Below are 18,457 nucleotides of genomic sequence, written 5' to 3'. Positions count from 1 at the left end.
CTTCTCCCTACGCCAGCTGCAGGAGAAGTGTCACGAGCAGCATAAACCACTCTACCTCGCCTTTATTGACCTCACGAAGGCGTTTGATCTGGTCAGTCGAAGCGGACTCTTCAGCTTGCTACGGAAGATTGGCTGTCCACCACATCTGCTTGCTGTGGTCATGTCCTTTCACGACAACATGCACAGCACGGTGTCCTACAACGGCGCAACCTCTGAGGCCTTCCCAGTCAGCAGTGGAGTAAAGCAGGGCTGCGTCCTCGCGCCTACGCTGTTCGGAATCTTCTTCTCCATGCTCCTCCAATACGCCTTTAAGGACTGCAGCGAGGGTGTCTTCATTCACACCAGATCCAATGGCAAGCTCTACAACCTGGCCCGTCTACGAGCCAAGACCAAAGTCAAAGAGGTGCTCATCCGTGAGATGCTCTTCGCTGACGACGCAGCTTTGACATCACACTCCGAAGAGGGACTCCAGCAGCTAGTCACTTGCCTTTCCCACGCATGCAAGGAGTTCGGACTAGCCATCAGCCTGACGAAGACGAATGTTATGGCTCAAGGCACGGGGACTCCCCCATGCATCACCATCGACGGATACACCCTGGAGGTTGTCAACGATTTCACTTACCTCGGGTCCACCATCTCGAGCTCTCTGTCAGTCGACTTGGAGGTCAATTGGAGAATCGCCAGGGCAGCCACAGTTATGGCCAGACTGAACCGGCGAGCGTGGAACAATTCCAGCCTCACTGAGAAAACCAGACTGCGCATCTACCAAGCCTGCGTACTCAGCACTCTCCTCTATGGCAGCGAGACGTGGACCACCTACGCAAGGCACGAAAGGAAACTCAACAGCTTCCACATGAGGTGCCTGCGACGCGTCCTGCATGTCGCCTGGCAGGATAAGGTCCCCAACACCGAGGTGCTGAAGCGAGCCAATATGAGCAGTTTGCATGCAGTTCTTAGCGAGAGACGCCTCAGGTGGCTCGGCCATGTCAAAAGAATGGATGCAGGCCGTATTCCCAAAGACCTCCTCTACGGCGAGCTAGCAGAAGGCAAGAGGATGACAGGGCGCCCAAAACTGCGGTTCAAAGACATCTGCAAAAAGGACATGACACAATGCTCCATCAATCTCAACACATGGGAAGTTCAAGCAGACGACCGCCTAGCCTGGAGGCTCGCGGTCAGGCAAGGTACGTCACGCGCGGAGGCTGCGCGCAACGAGGAGGCGGCCCAGAAAAGATCGAGGCGGAAGCAGCGTCAGCAGCAGCAACAACAGCCATCTGCCTTCACCTGTACCAAGTGCGGCAGGGATTGTCACTCCCGAATCGGACTGCACAGCCATTCTCAGTGGTGCAGATAGACTCTCAAGAAGCTACGCCATCGTCTCTCGAGACGGACGGCTGCCGACGGATGGTGCATGGTCAGTCAACTATGGAATATTCTATTGCACCTTTCCAGTAGACTTCTTCCACTAACTTAGCATTCTAAGATTGTGAAATGAACACCAAATTGTACAATGCAAGAGGAAATAATGGCAGTACTTTCTCTGTTTTTCCTTTTTTCTTCACTTCCTATGTGATCTAGGTGCAGAACATTTTGAAGAGGGAAAAGAAATTATGTTTAGAAATGCCATCTTTTCCATGATAAATAGTTACTGTCTCTAAGCCTCTCAGGGTCAGCAGGGAACTGTTAGGTTTGTGCCTAGAAGAAGGGAGGAGTCGGGTGGACCAGTTCAAAGCCTTTATTGAAGGAGATTCAAGCAGGTGGCTGAGTTCAAGCGGACTGCAGCATCAAGGGAAGAGATAGAGGGATTTTTATGGGCGTGGAACAGACTCTCAAGGGGATGGGTCACCCTGCTGGTCGGCTCCAGAGTCCAGGATATAGGTGTTTGCGAAAGAACAATGTCCTCTGATTAGGGATGGCTGTCAGGAGACTTATGGTCCTTGTTTTTGGGAAATGATTAAGGGAGAGGGGAAGGGGCAATGGGGGTGTAACTAGTCCTCAGCAGGATGCCAGCAGCTATGCCTTAGCCACCTCTGTTACTGGGGAACCCTGTGATCAAGTGCAGGGCCGGTGACGCAGACCCCATTTGTTTCAGCACAGGCGGTGGCTCAGGTCCTGCGTGACTGCAGGTCACATTTCCTGAGAACACAGTGACCACTGGCCATAGCCTGTTTTGCAAGGCCTGACTCAGGTGGCAGGTTATGGGGCAGGCAACATGGGGTCTCTGGCCCTAAGCAGGAACTGTTAGTTCCCGCAGTAGAAGTTACAATCTCTCTTCTTCACCCTATTAACCATCTTCACATATGGCTTGACTGAGATGCATAAGTCTTAGAAGACTGGATGAAACAAGGTTAAGGGATTAAGCAAAAAATATATAAACAAATACACATACAGACATATACATACAAATGTGTGTGTGTGTGTGTGACACATAGACACAGACAACAGCGTGGTGATAGCCAGAGGGAAGGGGAGTGGAGGCACGTGGAGGTGGACAATGGTGGGGATAAATGGTATCCGAAAGAGATTTTGCTTGGGGCGATGGGAGCATGATGCAGTGTGCAGATGATGTTTTGCTGAATTTTATACTTAAAACCTGTCTGGTTTTGTGAACCAATGTCACCCCCCCCAATACATTCAATAAAAAAGGGGTGTGTGAGGGAAGAAGTGAGAGGCTTGTTAATGTTCTGATTTTGAGTCATTGTGCTAATTTGGAGACATTGTACCTGAACACTGTTGTCTCTGAGTGGAGATTTCAGTACAGACCAATTCCTTGGTTGCAAGCATCACCCACAGATTTAGCTACAAACACGTTTACTTACATTTTTCTCTCCATTCACTAAAACCATTTGTTTGGACATGGGTAAGACTCCTGCCATTACTGTGAGCCTGTCCAAGAGTCATTAGTTTCCTATAGATTTGACAAGGACAGGGCAGTAGAAACAGTCTTGGACTTGTTTTTCTTTCTCTCCCTAACTTCTGATATTTCTGAACTTTGCCACTCTTTGAAAAAAGATTTTATTTATTTATTTTTAGAGAGAGGGAAAGGGAGGGAGAAAGAGAGGGAGAGAACCATCATGTGTGAGAGAAATACTGATTGGTTGCCTGTCACAGGCCCGAAACCGAACCAAACGGGTCAACCAGGAATGTGCGCTCGCAAGAATGGATCCAGCAACCTCTTAGTTTCGGGAGCCTACCAATTCACTGGGCCACACCAGCCAGGGCTGTTTTGCCACTCTGGGATAACCATTGGGCAACACGGTTTATTCCTCTTCCTCCCTCCCTTTCACTTCCCTCCATTCCTCCTTCCATTTTTTCTTTTGAAAGCCTGCTCTCTTCTTTCCTATAACACTGGCCGTCTGCAATCTGCCCTCTATAACTGTAGTAAGCACCATACTTCCTTACTTGCAGTGATTCTCACCGTGGACCTCTACACTGTATCCCCACGACTTAAGGCCCAGGCTGCACTCCGAAGTTTAGTCCATGCAATACATGGGTAGCGGATGAATGGGCGTGGCTTTTGAGCGTCATCTCTGCGAGGGGGAGGAGCTTTCCAAGCGTCAACGCACGTTGCACCTTGTGCGGAGACTGTACGTCAGTTTGCGTGCTGTGCAGAGAGAGGGCGAGGTGGTGGGGGACGGAGGTCGGTCACGGCGCTCCGCGGTGGTGAGTGATTTAATAAAATAAGAGGGTTAGAGAGGGCCGAGTATGGGTTAGTTGGGTGGTTTATAACTAGTAAGAAGATGTGGCCATTAGGTCAGCTCTTTTTAGAGTCGCTCTGAGGCAATGCTTTTGAACTACGGAACTCTCTGGTCAGTGGAAGGGTTTAAATTTTTGTCGGGGTAAAATATGGGGCGCTGACTGGTGTGACTCCGTGGATTGGGCACGGTCCGGCAAACCGAAAGCTAGTGGGTTCGATTTCCAGCCAGGGAACATGTCTGGGTTGCGGGTTCGGTCGTCGGTCAGTTGGGGGTCTTGCGAGAGGCAGCGGATCGATGTATGGCTCAGACATCGGCATTTCCGGCGCTTTCTCTTTCCCTTCCCCTATCTAAAAATAAAGAAAATCTTTTTAAAAAGGGTGGCAAAGTTCAGAAATATCAGAAGTTGAAAAGACAGAAAAAGATTTTATTTATTTTAAAGGGGGAGGGAAGGAAAAAGGAGAAATATTGATAAGTGACCTCTAGCTCGTGTGTCTCAAGTGGGACCGGTCTGGCGACTTTTCAGTCTGCTGGCCGGACGACACGAGTGAGCGAAGCCTGTGAGGTAAATAAAATCTTTTAAAAAGCGGGGGACGCATTTCGAGGGCCACTGAAGTCGGAAGGTAGTAGTTATGGTAGTTAGGCTGTGAAAGGCCCAAATCCCGCTGGGGCTCTATGATTAGTGACCTATGAGGCGGTTGGCGACCTTTGGTGTGAGGGAAGCTGAAGGCGCACTAACTGCCTGGGCGGGAAGAATTGGCGGGCTGGGAGGATAGTGCGTGATTGGCTGCTTTCAACGGAGGGGAGGGGGGAGGGGAATTTTGAACCAATCAGAAGGAGGCAACGAGCACCAGCCAGACCAATCAGTGTACCGTTGAGTCCGCGTTTTCTGTGTTGCTGGGCGGGAATGCTAAAAAAAGATAGGATGAAAACATCTTCCAGCCTGGGTTCAGAGTGCTAGACGCGTTGTTCGTCTCTCGTTAACGACTTTTTTTCTGATATTGAAAAATTTCCTCAGGATTTTCCCCTTTGAATAGCAAGTAACGGGAAAAATTTAAAAGTAATTTATTGAGAATCAGGAGTATAAAGGACTGAATTTTAAATTATTTTATTTCGTAGGCGCGAGCCAGTGACCGAAAATGGACAACATGGGTTTTTATTTCGTGGAGTTTAAAGGTAATAGCTTTACGTGGTAGTAAAGAAAATGTTAAACTGCTGCCTTATCTAAGATTTTCTTAAAGTATTTTGTTTCAGAATTTGGTATCTTTACAGTATTCATAGCTTTAAGTTTTCTCATTAGTGTACCAGCAAAACAATGTAGATATTTAAGATGATGGAACCCTTTTATAAAGTAATATAGGGAAACATAATTCACAATTCATAGCTTGTTTTCTCACGGTTTTTATGGCATGCAAGATAATATTGATTTAATCTGAAATAGAAATTACTGCATTAAAAGTACATTAAAAAATTGCTGCAAGAGGCCCTGGCTGCTGTGGCTCAGTGGATTGAGTGTTGGCCTGCGAACCAAGTGTCGCTGGTTCGATTCCCAGTCAGGGCACATGCCTGGGTTGCAGGCCTGGTCCCCAGTTGGGGGTGCCTGAGAGGAAACCACTCATTGATGTTTCCCTCTCTTTCTCCCTACCTTCCCCTCGCTCTGAAAATAAATAAATAAAACCTAAAAAAAAAAGCTAACAATATAAAATATATTTTAAAAAAATTACTGCAAGATCCTGGGCCTTTCTATAATTATTGGTGAAAAATAAATTATATCCTGTGTAGTTTTAGGTTTAAGTACATTTCATTGTATCTTTATTCTTTTGAAAATTGGTAATCCATGTAGGATATTTATGGGAATTTGGGTTTTTATTTTATTTTTTTTAGGATTTCTTTTTTTTTTTTTTTCTCTTTTATTTTTTGGTTTTTCAATTACAGTTGTCCCATTTTCCCCCATTGCTCTCCCCTACCCAGCCCACCCCTTCTCCCACATAATAAACAAAAGCAATTTGATTGACCAGAACATCAGATTCCTCAGATATGGGAGAATTTATGATATTTATAAGAAACTATGTTGTAGCCAGGGTGGCTACTGATCTATGATTTTAAAAAGTTTAGGTCATTTTTTAAAAAGACTATTTATTTTTATTCTTAGAGAGAGGGGAAGAGAGGGAGGGAGGGAGGGAGGGAGAGAGAGAAAACACCAATCGGTTGCCTCTTGTATGTGCCCCAACTGGACTGGCCTGCAGTCCAGGCCTGTGTACTGACCAGGAAAGAACCAGGGATCTTTCGCTCTGCAGGATGATGCTCACCCAATTGAGCCATGCTGCTCAGAGCAGTGTTTGTAATTTTAAAACAACAACAAAGCCCATTACCATCTGCTTTAATTTTTAATTTAGGATATAGTAGCTTAAAGATATAAGCATAGAATAGGGACTATGAGTTTTAAGTATATGGTATTTGAGACCTTGTATTTATATGAATATTTGAAACATACAAGTATAGAGAATAATATAATGAATACCAGTATACCTATCACTAAATGTTGTTTAATCTTAACAGTTTGCCTTGTGTTTCAGATATTTCGTGTTTAAAAGAACTAAAAATTACCTATACTAGTTTTTCATCTTTTAAAATTTTACATAAGTTGTAAATAAAGTTTTCTTTGATCCCCCCCGTGACTTGTCTTTTTTTGCTCAGCATTATGTTTTGGATATTAACCCATATGAATATTTTAGCTTTAGTTCATTTATTTCCACTGCTGATTAGTACCACTGCATTGAATGTAAGTATACCACAAAAAATTTATTCAACTTCTCTTATTGGATGTATGAGTATTTTAAATAGTTGTTATTACAAATAGCAACAGTGAATATTGTGCATCGGAGAATTTAGTGGGAGCTTTTAAATATTTTTGACCACCACCCATGGCAAGAAAATACACTGCATCAAAAGTTTAATGAAATAGTTTTACCCTTATTACATGCAGTGCACTACAATATTTTCTATTCTATGCTTTTTAAAATTAAAACATGCTGGTTATAACCCATTGAATTGATTTATTTCTTGAGCACTGGGGGGGGGTGAGTCTCTAGGTCAGTGCTGTCCAGTTGAAACAGTACAAACAGTTTCATATTTTCTAGCAGCCACATTAAAAAGGTTAATCAGATGAAATTAATTTTAATAATATACATTATTTAGCTCAGTATATTCAAATATCATTTTAGCATGTAATTAATACAAAAGTTATTAATGAGATAGTTTACGTTTTTGTGGTACAAAGTTTGAAGTCTGGTAAATATTTTATACTTTTAAGCACATCTCATTTTGGACTTGCCACAATTCAGGTGCTCAATAGTCACATGTATGTGGCTAGTGGTTACCTTAAATAGTGGCAGTGCTGTTGTAGGTTATACATTTAGGTTGAACTTCTGAATGTGGAACTGCTGGGTCAAAAGCTATCCAAAGTAGTTTTAATAATTTATAGTCTCCCTTTTTCTTTTCCCCATAATCTTGCTAATATTTGGTATTGTTGCACTTTAAAAGTTTTACAGATATGAAGGGTGTCATTATTTTTAATTAGCATTTTATTTTGGAATAATTTTAGATTTATAGAGAAGTTTCAAAGATAGTGCAGCCAGTTTTATTTTCCCTAATGTTATCATCTTCCATAGGTATTGTTTTAATTTCTATTTCCCTGATAAGTATTGAATTTGGGTGTATTTTCTTTTTTCCTTTAAACTTTTTTTTTTTTTATCCTCACCCAAGGACATTTTTTCATTGCTTTTAGAGGGAGAGGAACCTTGATATAAGAGAGAAACACTGATTGGTTGCCTCTGGTATGTGTCTGGAGCAGGATCCTATGCACTCTGACTTGGAATCAAACCTGCAACCTTTTGGTTACAGGGCAATGCTCTGACCCACTGAGCCACACTGGCCAGGGTGAAGTTGGGTGTATTTTCATAGGTTTGTTGGCCATTTGCGGTTTCTTTTTTATATACGTAACCTTTCAGTCAAGTTTTGTGAAAATGGACCACGAAAGGCCCATGTGATGGCCATAGCTCTTTTTTTTTTTTTTCTTCATAGGGAGAATTGACATAACGTCCATCTTTTTGTACCAACAACTCCAATCAATTTAATGGACAAGAAGGAGTAGAAATTTCTTTAAGTTATACCCATTGGGGCTAAAAAAGTGTAGCTCTTTTTCTGCATGTCAGCTCTTCAACTATTTATTTATTTTCTTTTATTTTTTGGTTTTTCAATTACACTTGTCCCATTTTTCCCCCATTGCTCTCCCCCACCCAGCCCACCCCTTCTCCCACAATCATATCCCTCCCCGTTGTCCATGTCCATGAGTCATTCATACACATTCCTTGACTAGACCCTTCCCTTACTTATCCCCTTCTCTCCCTCCCCCCTCCCCCCTATTGACTGCTCTTCTGCTCCTTGTTCTATTTAGTTCACTTCTTTATGTTCTTTAGTTTCCTGTATTAGGTGATATCATATGGTATTTTTCTTTCTTTGCCTGGCTTATTTCACTAAGCATAATTCTCTCTAGTTCCATCCATGTTGTCGCAAATGGCAGGAGTTCCTTTTTTCTCTCTGCCGCATAGTATTCCATTGTGTAAATGTACCACAGTTTTTGATCCACTCACCTACAGATGGGCACTTAGGCTGTTTCCAGCACTTGGCTATTGTAAATAGTGCTGCTATGAACATAGGGGTGCATAGGTTTTTTTGAATTAGGGTTTTAGGATTTTTCGGGTATAACCCTAGCAGTGGAATCGCTGGTTCAAAAGACAGTTCCATTTTTAGTTTTTTGAGGTAATTCCATACTGTTCTCCATAGTGGCTGCACCAGTCTGCATTCCCGCCAATAGTGCAGTAGGGTTCCCATTTCTCCACATCCTCGCCAGCATTTGCTGTTTGTTGATTTGTTGATGATGGCCATTCTGACTGGTGTAAAGTGGTATCTCATTGTGGTTTTTCTTTGCATCTCCCTGATGGCTAATGATGTTGAGCTTATGGACCTTCTGTATGTCCTCTTCAGAGAAGTGATTTTTCAGGTCCTTTGCCCATTTTTTAATTCGGTTGTTTGTTTCCTTGATGTTGAGTCATATAAGCTCTTTATATATTTTGGAGATCAGTCCCCTGTCTGTGATATCATTGGCAAATATGTTTTTACTATTTAAAGATCCTTATGTCCCCTGGAAAGTCTTTTCTTCAGATGAACCATTTTTATTTTGTTTACCCATTCCTCATATTACATGGCTTCTAGTCCCCTCATCATTTTGTGTGCTGTTCTCCAAACATACTCTATTTTTTTCATGTTATTCCTTAAAGTGTGATACCTGAAACAGAACACAATTCTCTAGGTTTGATATGATCAGCACAAAATAATCTTTCTCTTTAGATTTGGGAGTGATCATCATTCTCTTTAGATAATTATGTAGCTAAGATTGAACTTTTTTTGGGGGGGGATTGGGGCAATCACACCACATTGTTGACTTATTTTAACCATTTTACTTCTAAAAGACTCATTTAAAAAAATACATTCTACTGTTAAGCTACACCTTGACTGTTATGTATTGGTGCTGTAAGTTTTGAAGACTTACATGCAGGACTATTAATTTTTTCTTGTGTTAATTCCATTGCTGCAACTAGAGATTTAATTTTTATTCCTGGTTATATCATCTTTGTGCTCTCTCTCTCTCTCTCTCTCTCCCTCCCTCCCTCCCTCTCTTCCTCCCTCCCTCCCTCCTCTCTTTCTCACAGTTTCATTCAAATCATTGATAAGACTGTTAAATAGGACAGGGCCAAGGACAAAATGTTATGCCATTAAAAACCTCACTTTAACCCTGGCTGCTATGGCTCAGTGGATTGAGCGTCGGCCTGCGAGCCAAGTGTTGCTGGTTCGATTCCCAGTCAGGGCACATGACTAGGTTGCACATCAGGTCCCCATTTGGGGGTGCGAGTGAGAGGCAACCACACAGTGATGTTTCTCTCCCTCTCTTTCTCCTTTCCCCTCTCTCTAAAAAATAAATAAATAAACAGACAAACAAATTATTAAAAAAACAACAACAACAAAACCTCACTTCAGATTGGCATCAATCCATTAAACAGCATATTTGGGTATGCTTGCTCAACCTGCATGATTTACTCTTGTCTCCGAAGTCTGGCACCTGACCTGTTCTATACCTGGCTTTTTCCTTAGATTTAGAATTTCTGGTTTATCTCTTTGAAAGGCTTTTGGGGCTCTCTGTATATGAACTTCTGTTACCAATGCTCTTGTTTACCCCCCCCCCAGCTTTATTAGATATAATTGATAAAACATTCTGTAAGTTTAAGGAATACAGTGTAGTGATTTTATATATGTATATATTGTAAAGTGATTACTGTACTACAAGAAGATTAATTAACACATACATTACCTCACATAGTTACAGGATTTTTGCAGGGGAGATGGGGAAAATGGGTGAAGGTGGGCAAAGGGGAGAAATCTCTGGTTTACCTTTTTATTTAAAAAAGATTTTATTTATAATTTTTAGAGAGGAAGAGAAACATCAATGTGAGAGAGAAACATAGATCGACTGCTTCTTGTACATGCCCTGACCAGTCCAGGGATTGAACTGGTGACCTTTTGCTTTGTGGGACAATGCCCAACCAACTGAGGCACACTGGTCAGGGCTCTCCTGTTTACTTTTGAGGCTGCCTTCTTGATGTTGAACAAAGTTTGATATCACACTGCTATCCTGCTCCTGACCTACAACTTCTAGGGATTTCAGCTCTATAGTACTTTTTCTTTCCCCTCCTACTCCTCCTTCCTTTTTCTTTTCTTTTGCTTTCTTAGAAATCAACTTTATTGAGTTATAATTTACACATAGAATAAAATACACGTATTTTGAATGAACAGGTTGATACCTGTTTTTGAGGGGGGAGAAAAATGTAACCTGTATAACCACCATTCTGGTCAATAAATAGAATTCTCTCATCTCAGAAAATTTCGTCATACCCCTTTGTGGTCAACCTATCCTTCACGTTCCACCCCAGGCATTCACTGTTCTGATTTCTATCACTGCAGATGAGTTTATAAATGAAACAATACAGTATATACTCTTTTTTTTTTCCCCCTCTATGGTGTCTTTCACTAAGCATAATTATTTTGGGATTCATTCATATTATTGCATGAGAGTAGTTAATTCATTTTTATTAGTAGCATTCCACTGAATTAATATATCACAGTTTATCCATTTATCAGTTGATGGACAGTTTTGGCTATCATGAATAAAGTTGCTATGAATATTCACATCTATGTTTTTTTTTTTAATGACTTAGTTTTCACTTCTCTTGGAAATACCTAGCGGTGGATTTGCTGAGATGTAAAGTGCCTTTGTAACCAGGTTTCAACAGACTGTTTAGTGTATTTCCTTCTCTGGAGTACAGGTTTTGAAAGGCCCAAAGTCTTAACTTAAGAAACAATAACATCTGTGCTGGAGGTTTCCTAAAGGTGTCTCCTGATTCAGAAAAAAGTTTCTCATCTTGGCAAGCACCAGGGACCATCCATGACAGAAGGTAGCTTAACATGGGAATAGCAAACAGTTGAGTGGTGTTAAAAGAAAATTTATACTGCCCTGTCTGGGTAGCTCACTTATTTAGTGTCTCCAATATGCCAAGGTTGCAGGTGTGATTCCAGTTCAGGACACATACAAGAATCAATTAATGAATACATAAATAAGTGGGAGACAGATTAATATTTCTTTCTCTTTATTACTCTCTCCAAAATCAATACTTTTTAAAGGTTAAAAATTCATACCAAGATAATTTAATTTGGAGACAAGTCTTTTTTTTTTTTTTTTTAGATTTCTAATATCTTTGTATTTGCTATTATGTAAATACTCTTATGGTCTATTAAAATATCCAAGTTTATACTTTCTTTTTTCTTGTAAATATATGACTGTTAGAGAGTTAGATATTAACTAATTGATTTAATCAAGTCTTCAGTATTCATTCACAATACATACTCTAGACAAGCTGTCCCCAACCTTTTTGGCACCAGGGACTGGTTTCATGGAAGACAATTTTTCCATGGACCCCGGGGTGGGATGGGGTGGGGTGGGGGATGGCTTTATAGCCTGCCACCTGATGCAGCTTAATTGTCATTTGGCACTCACTGATAGGGTTTTGATACGAGTCTGCAATCAATTGCTTTATTATGGTCTGTGTGCAGTCAAACCTCCCTGCTAATGATCATCTGTATTTGCAGCCACTCCTCAGCGCTAGCATCACATTTAAGCTCCACCACAGGTCCTCAGGAGTTATATTCTCATAAGGAGCATGAAATCTAGATCCCTTGCACGTACAGTTCACAGTAGGGTTCGTGCTCCTATGAGAATCTAATGCCACTGCTGATCTGACACAAGGCAGGGCTCAGGCAGTAATGCAAGCGTTGGGGAGCAGCTGTAAATACAGACGAAGCTTTGCTCACTCGCCTGCCACTCACCTCCTGCTGTGCAGCTTGGTTCCTAACAGGCCACGGACCAATGTTGGTCGGTTGGGGACCCCCTGCTCTAGACCAGTCCTGTCCAGTAGAAATGTAATGTGAACCACAAATGTAATTCTTTAAAGCGTTCTATTTTTAAAATAATGTCTTTTTTTTTTTTTAAAGAGATGGGAAGGGAGGGAGAGAGGAAGAGAAACATTGATGTGAGAGATATTCACCAATCAGTTGCCTCTCGCATGTCTGCAACTGGGGAGCTGGCCCACAACCGAGGCATGTGCACTGACCGGGAATCAAACTGGTGACCTTTCAGTGTGCAGGCTGTTGCTTAGTCTATTGAATCACACCAGCCAGGGCTAAAGCACTCTTTTAAAAAATATATATGGAATGCTTTATGAACTTGTGTGTGATCCTTGCACAGGGACCATGCTAATTTCTGTATCATTCCAATTTTAGTATATGTGCTGCTGAAGTGAGCACCAGAAATGTAATTTAAAAATAATTTCTAGTAGCCACATTTAAAAAGTAAAGAGAAACAGATGCAATTGCTTTTAATAATAACAATCATAATTTTAATACTATATTTTTAGCTCCACATGTTGGAAATGCTATTTCAACATATAATCAGTATACAAAATTACTGGTATTTTAAGTTATAATATAAACTATTATGGTTTTTAAAAATTACTGAGATATTTTACATTCTTTTTTTCATACTAAATCTTTGAAATCTGGTATTTTACAATGATAGCAGATCTCAATTTGGAGTAACCATACTCCAGGTGCTAAATAGCCACATGTGACTGCCATGTTAGACTGCAAATCTAGACAAAAACTTTAGTAGGAAAACTCACTCAAGATAATAGACTTTCAGCCCTGGCAGGTGTGACTTAGTTGGTTGGAGTGTCGTCCCGTAACTGAAAGGTTGCATGTTCAATTCCTGGTCAGGGTATGTACCTGAATTGAGTGTTTAGTCTCCTGTCCTGGTGTGTGCGCTTCCTGGGACTGGGCATCAGATCACCAGTCCTTGCACTTAGGGAGTAGGGGAGGCAACCAGTTGATGCCTCTCTCACATCCGTGTTTCTCACTCTCCCTTCTCCTCTTTTCTCTCTAAAAAAGAAGACAAAACCAGGAAGAAATGTCCTCGAGTGAGGATTAAAAAAAAAAAAAGATAATAAACTTTCATTGAATCTCAAAGGACTTTATTTATTTGGAAGCCTCACTGAATTGTGTTTTTCCCATGCTTTTAAATGACATAATGAGGTCCTCAGATGAGGAATATCAGAGTTATTGAAATGTGACTGGATTTGTTTCCTCAGCAGAATCAAGCTATAAAAATCCCTTTTGGTTAGCATGATATTGTCAGTTCTTCCCTTTTTATCTCCTTCAGCCAATTTCTTTCCAAAACTTTCCATAGATTTGTTATGGGCAAAATCCAGAAATTTGGTCCTTCTCAGCAAGGCAGTAAGGAATTGCAGTTCAATGAATCTTTTATCATGCAAACAAGCAGGGTTTATTGGTGATACCTTCTCATGGAAGAGAATGGGCCTTGCAGAGGTGGGGGAGAAAGGCAAGGGCAAGACAGTCGTTCTTTGTTCTGAGGACTTACATAGTTGGTGGGATTGGGGAGGATGAAGAAGTTACGTATTAATTAAGAGGTAAAGGTGGTGCTAGCTTCAGGACTGGGAGTGAATAGGTGTTAATGGGCTTCTTCCTTTAGGCTCTGTGGGCCCTTTCCGGCCTCTTCCGGCCTTGGGATGAAAGCACAATTTCAAAGGCTTTTTCCCCAGATAATGGAAAAGATACATAGAATTTCAAGGACTGCTGAGTCAGTGGGTGGGCCATGAATCCCTCCTCCTCCTTGCCTTGGTTTTTGCTATCTATCCTACCTAACATTTATCTCCTCATGAGCTCAGGCATAAGCTTGCTTGAGTGCCTGAGCCAGTTCTATCCAGAGCAAGAAAGAACAGCAAGCAGTATTGTGGAGTAGGGAAGAGGTTGGTTTGGAATGAAGTCATACTGGCCATCAGATTTGAGATTATATGCTAGGGGCATATTCTAGGCACCTGTTGAGCTTTGGAGCAGTATCATTTCTGCTTTTCATTAATTTTTTTTTTTTTTACCAGAAAACAAATAACTTTATTACATGAGCTTTTTGTTTTGTTTTTTGTTTTTAAACACGAGCTTTCAAGAAAGGAGGGGAGAGGATTTATTTGCCTTTCCTGGCCTTAATTTTCCTTAGATAGAACTCCAGCTCCTTGCACTCTAGCACTTAGCCATCTGCTTGGCCACACTGGCCTGGTCTTGAAGCGATGCATGCAAGAAGCTTGCCCTGCTGGAACTGCTCCTCTAGAAGAGTGCTGATTTTGGCATTCTTTTTCCTGTCATCGTATTTCTTCTGAATTTTCCTTGATCATTTTTTGTTTAAAATCTTTTTCCTCTTCAGGAGTCAGCTTGGCCCCCTTCTTGCGGCCCAGGGGTAGTGCATAGTGGGAGTCGAACCACTGTCTGTATGGTGTGTTGTCAGTGAGCACGATGCAGTTCTTTACTTTCGTCGTTGGATGCATTGTAGACAACATGAATAATCCTTGTTTTGTGTGTACAACACTCTAAGCCCCAGGAGAAGTTGCCCATGTCCAGCCTCAAGGCTCGGTACTTCTTTTTGCCTCCCCACACACAAACTGTGTGTATGCGGCGGGGGCCAGTCTTGGTGTTGGCAGCAGTGCGCCCCAGCTCATATTTTCACTTCTTGTGGTAGGCTTCCTCTTGCCCCTGGTCTTGCGGCGCTTGTGCCAGTTGTCCCAAGAGATGCCCATGGCTTGGTGCCAGCTGGAAAGAGAGAACGCTGTTTTTCGTAATTTTCATGCAGTTAAACTGCCATGAATCCTTTCCAAGTTGCCCTCCAGGCCCAAGATGCTGCTGAGAACTGTAATGCACTGCTGTGAATAGTCCTCTTGGAACTCCAGTGCATGCAGTTTCATCTGACTTCTGCATGAGCACTTGCTGCTTGAATTTTCTTGTATTGTACCCAGCCAGTCAGTTGAAACTTGCTATAGAGCAAAGCGGGGCTCCTTCACGTGGTGACTTGGTGTAAGACCAAGCAATCAGTGTTGAGAAAAACAGGTCTTTATTTGTAATAGTCCCACCTTGGTGGGGGGGGGGGCGGGGAGTTGCTGGGAGCACTCCTGCTCAAAGCCCTGCTCTCTCAGGAGACGTAGCACTTCCCTGGTTCCCCAAAAGGCTATAAACCAAAACCATGCCCACTAGTTCCCCATCCCTTACCTGTCAGCTCTGTCCTCCAGGATCTGGGGTACGTTGTCCTCAGCCTCCGTGTAAATAATCCAGGAAAGCACGTGCCATGTTGCACTGGGTCATGGTGAAGTTCAGGAAAGGCACGAGTCCTAAGAGGGGATCATTTCCATAATGTCACAAGTTCCAAGGGTCCAGATACAGTCCGTGTCTGCAAGGCAGAGTCCTTGGTGGCTTTGGAGTCAGCTGGAGTGGGCACGATCCAAGCAGCAGCGAGCCTGCTTTCTTACTGGCCCAGGCTGCATGGCTGGGTCCTGACTGCAAACTGCATAGCTGCTTGCTCCCTCCCACAAGGCTGCTGCATTAACCTCCTATATCATGGCACCCCTCCTTCATGATTTCTCTCACATCATGGCAGCCCTCTTATCATGCTTCTCCCTCTTAACGTTGCTCCCCCTTCTTTTTAAATCCTGAAAGTCAGGTACACCTTTTGCCCTGGGGGGTAGCACAGCCATTAGCTAGTGACCAACTTGCCTTAGATATGCAAAGTACCTTAAAAGCTGTATTATTTCCTTCCCCCTTCCCCAAAAACATGGGCTGTGGGGATTATCTGTACCCTGTTTCAGAACCTTCTGAAACAGCATATAAGAAAAATTATCTCTCTGACCATCGATAGAAAGTGTGATTTACAATGTGATTTTAGTCTGTGACTAAATGTGTTTGCCATGCATTTGCCATGCCCTTTTGCCACTGTTTTGGACATTTTGGCTGTCCTCATTCACGTCAGCCTCTGCTGGAATAGTTTCTCTTAGCTCACAACCAGAATTATAGCATAGCGCTCTGAATAGCATGGGCTCATTTCTCCTCTCCTTGCTGCTTTTTCGTTGTCTCAGAGCCCTGGCATGTCACTTGTACCAGACTCTTCCCAATAGCATAGCGCAGATTTCAAGATAAAGCCGAATTCAAGTCCTAGTTGCTACTTTTTTTATGTCCCCTTTGAGAAGGCACTACACTTTGTTAAATCTCAGTTTTTACATCTTGTAAAATAAAAATAACCTCCCTTGGCGAGCGATTGATGATTAAATGAGGATGCATATGAAAAGCTTTGAGAGTATAACTTGCTATGCAAATGTTAATTTTATTGTCATTTTTGGTTCTTTTCTCACTGAAAAAGTTGCAGATAATTATTGTGACTGGGAGTCAAATCTTGAATTGACCCTGGTAGATCTTTGAGCCGCTTTGGCTTTTGAATGACTCGTTGAGCTGATGGAGGTCAATTGGCAGGACTGTTGACAGATTTTTTTTTTTTGCCATGTTGTAGCAGAAACTCACTTCCTCAAGGACAAGAAAAATGTTTATTTTCTATTAATAGTGTACCTACAATGCTGTCTGCCTAATCAGAATTAATTGGTGCTGATTAACACAGCTGTCTCAATGGTGTGACATGCCCCCCCCCCGTTTTAACTAGGATGAATCTCATTTAAATTATATTGACTGAAATCATTTTGTAAATCATAGTTCATATCAGTAGCCAGAAAGATAATTTGATCATTTTCTTTCAAAATGTACAATGTTGCTTGATATACCCTTAGTATACCATGTTATCTTCAAATCTCAGGAATAGGCTGTATTTATAGAAGTTCCTTTCTGAGCTTCTGCCAGAAGCAAGTCTCCTTCATAGTGTAACTCAACCATTTAGCTATGTGATCTCTGCTAGTTACTCAGCTTTGCTGACTGCATTTTACCCTCAAGATCTACAGTGCTGTCATTGCCTCACCTGGTGTCAAATTGCTCAAATGAATGACATTGAAAATATGTTTTGAAAGGATTAAAATTATTTTGACAAAGAATTGATTATATCAAACACTAAGAGAACATGCACAAATCAAAGTTAATGTTTTCACAGTCTCATATACTATGTGACCAGAAGTTATAACTGGTATTCTACTAAAATATTTTTGGAATTTTTTAAAGCAACTCAAATTTTATATATATATATATATATATATATATATATATATATAATTATGTTTTTTTCTTTTAAAAATTTTAAGACATCTTTTAAAACAATATTTGGGTTTTAACAACATTTCAAAGCTTTCCTAATTTTTTAAAGTTGAGGTATAATTGACATACAACATTAGATCAGCTTTAGGTGCACAACATAATGATTTGATATTTCTGTATATTGTGAAATGATAAGTACACTAAGGCTAGTTAACATCCATACCATACATAGTTAAAAAGGTTTCTTTTTCTTGTGATGAGAACTTTTAAGATTTTCTCTGTTAACAACTTTCAAATACGCAGTACAGTATTAACTATAATTGCCATTTTGTACATTACATCCTATGAATTATTTATTTTATACCTGGAAGTTTGTGCCTTTGACTCCCTTCACCCATTTTGTCTACCACCTAACCCTGGCCCCTGGCTACAGTCAAATCTTTTCTCTATATCTATGAGCTTTGTGTTTGCTTGTTTTAAGATTCCACATGTAAGTGAGATCATACAGTATTTGTCTTTCTCTGACTCACTTCACTTAGCGTAAACCCTCAAGGTCCATCATATTGTCACAAAGGGCAAGGTTTCATCATTTAAAGAAATACAGAAGGCCAGCAGGTACCTGAAAGAATGCTCAACATTACTAATCATCAAAAAATGCAAACAACAGTGAGATATCACCTCACACTTGTTAGAATGACTATTACCAAAAAGACAGTAATATTCTATTGTATATATTCACCACATCTCTTTTTAAATTAAATTTATTGTGGTGACATTGGTTAGTACATGATAAAAGTTTCAAGTGTACAGTTTTGTAATATAACATGTATATTGCATTGTGGACTCACCACTCACAGTATAGCCTCCTGTCACCATATATTTGGCCCCCTTTACACTCTTTATCCTCCCCCCATTCCCCTTCCTTTAGTAAACACCATACTTTTGTCTGTATCTATGAGTTCCTTTGTTTTGTTTGTTTATTTGTTGCTTTCAGTTTTATATCCTACATATTA

At 41.3% G+C, this 18,457-nt stretch overlaps 1 protein-coding gene and 1 non-coding gene across 2 annotated transcripts in view; one reads left to right on the top strand and one right to left on the bottom strand.

Annotated features, from left to right (window-relative positions):
- The first annotated feature begins 3,504 nt into the window (after positions 1-3,504).
- Positions 3,505-18,457, top strand: part of TEX11 (testis expressed 11) — a 118,589-nt gene continuing 103,636 nt past the window's right edge. Inside the window, exon 1 of the mRNA XM_090264013.1 lies at positions 3,505-3,663. Within this exon, the coding sequence (XP_090120139.1) occupies positions 3,505-3,663 (159 nt within the window). The remainder of the gene's footprint in view (positions 3,664-18,457) is intronic.
- On the bottom strand, positions 12,565-12,668 carry LOC149990492 (U6 spliceosomal RNA). The gene has a single exon (XR_016508739.1). It is a non-coding gene; the product is annotated as a U6 spliceosomal RNA (small nuclear RNA).

This window comes from Furipterus horrens, unplaced genomic scaffold (assembly GCF_987537825.1).
Source record: "Furipterus horrens unplaced genomic scaffold, mFurHor1.1.pri manual_scaffold_17, whole genome shotgun sequence".
NCBI lineage: Eukaryota > Metazoa > Chordata > Mammalia > Chiroptera > Furipteridae > Furipterus > Furipterus horrens.
This window is presented reverse-complemented; position numbering and strand designations above follow the sequence as displayed.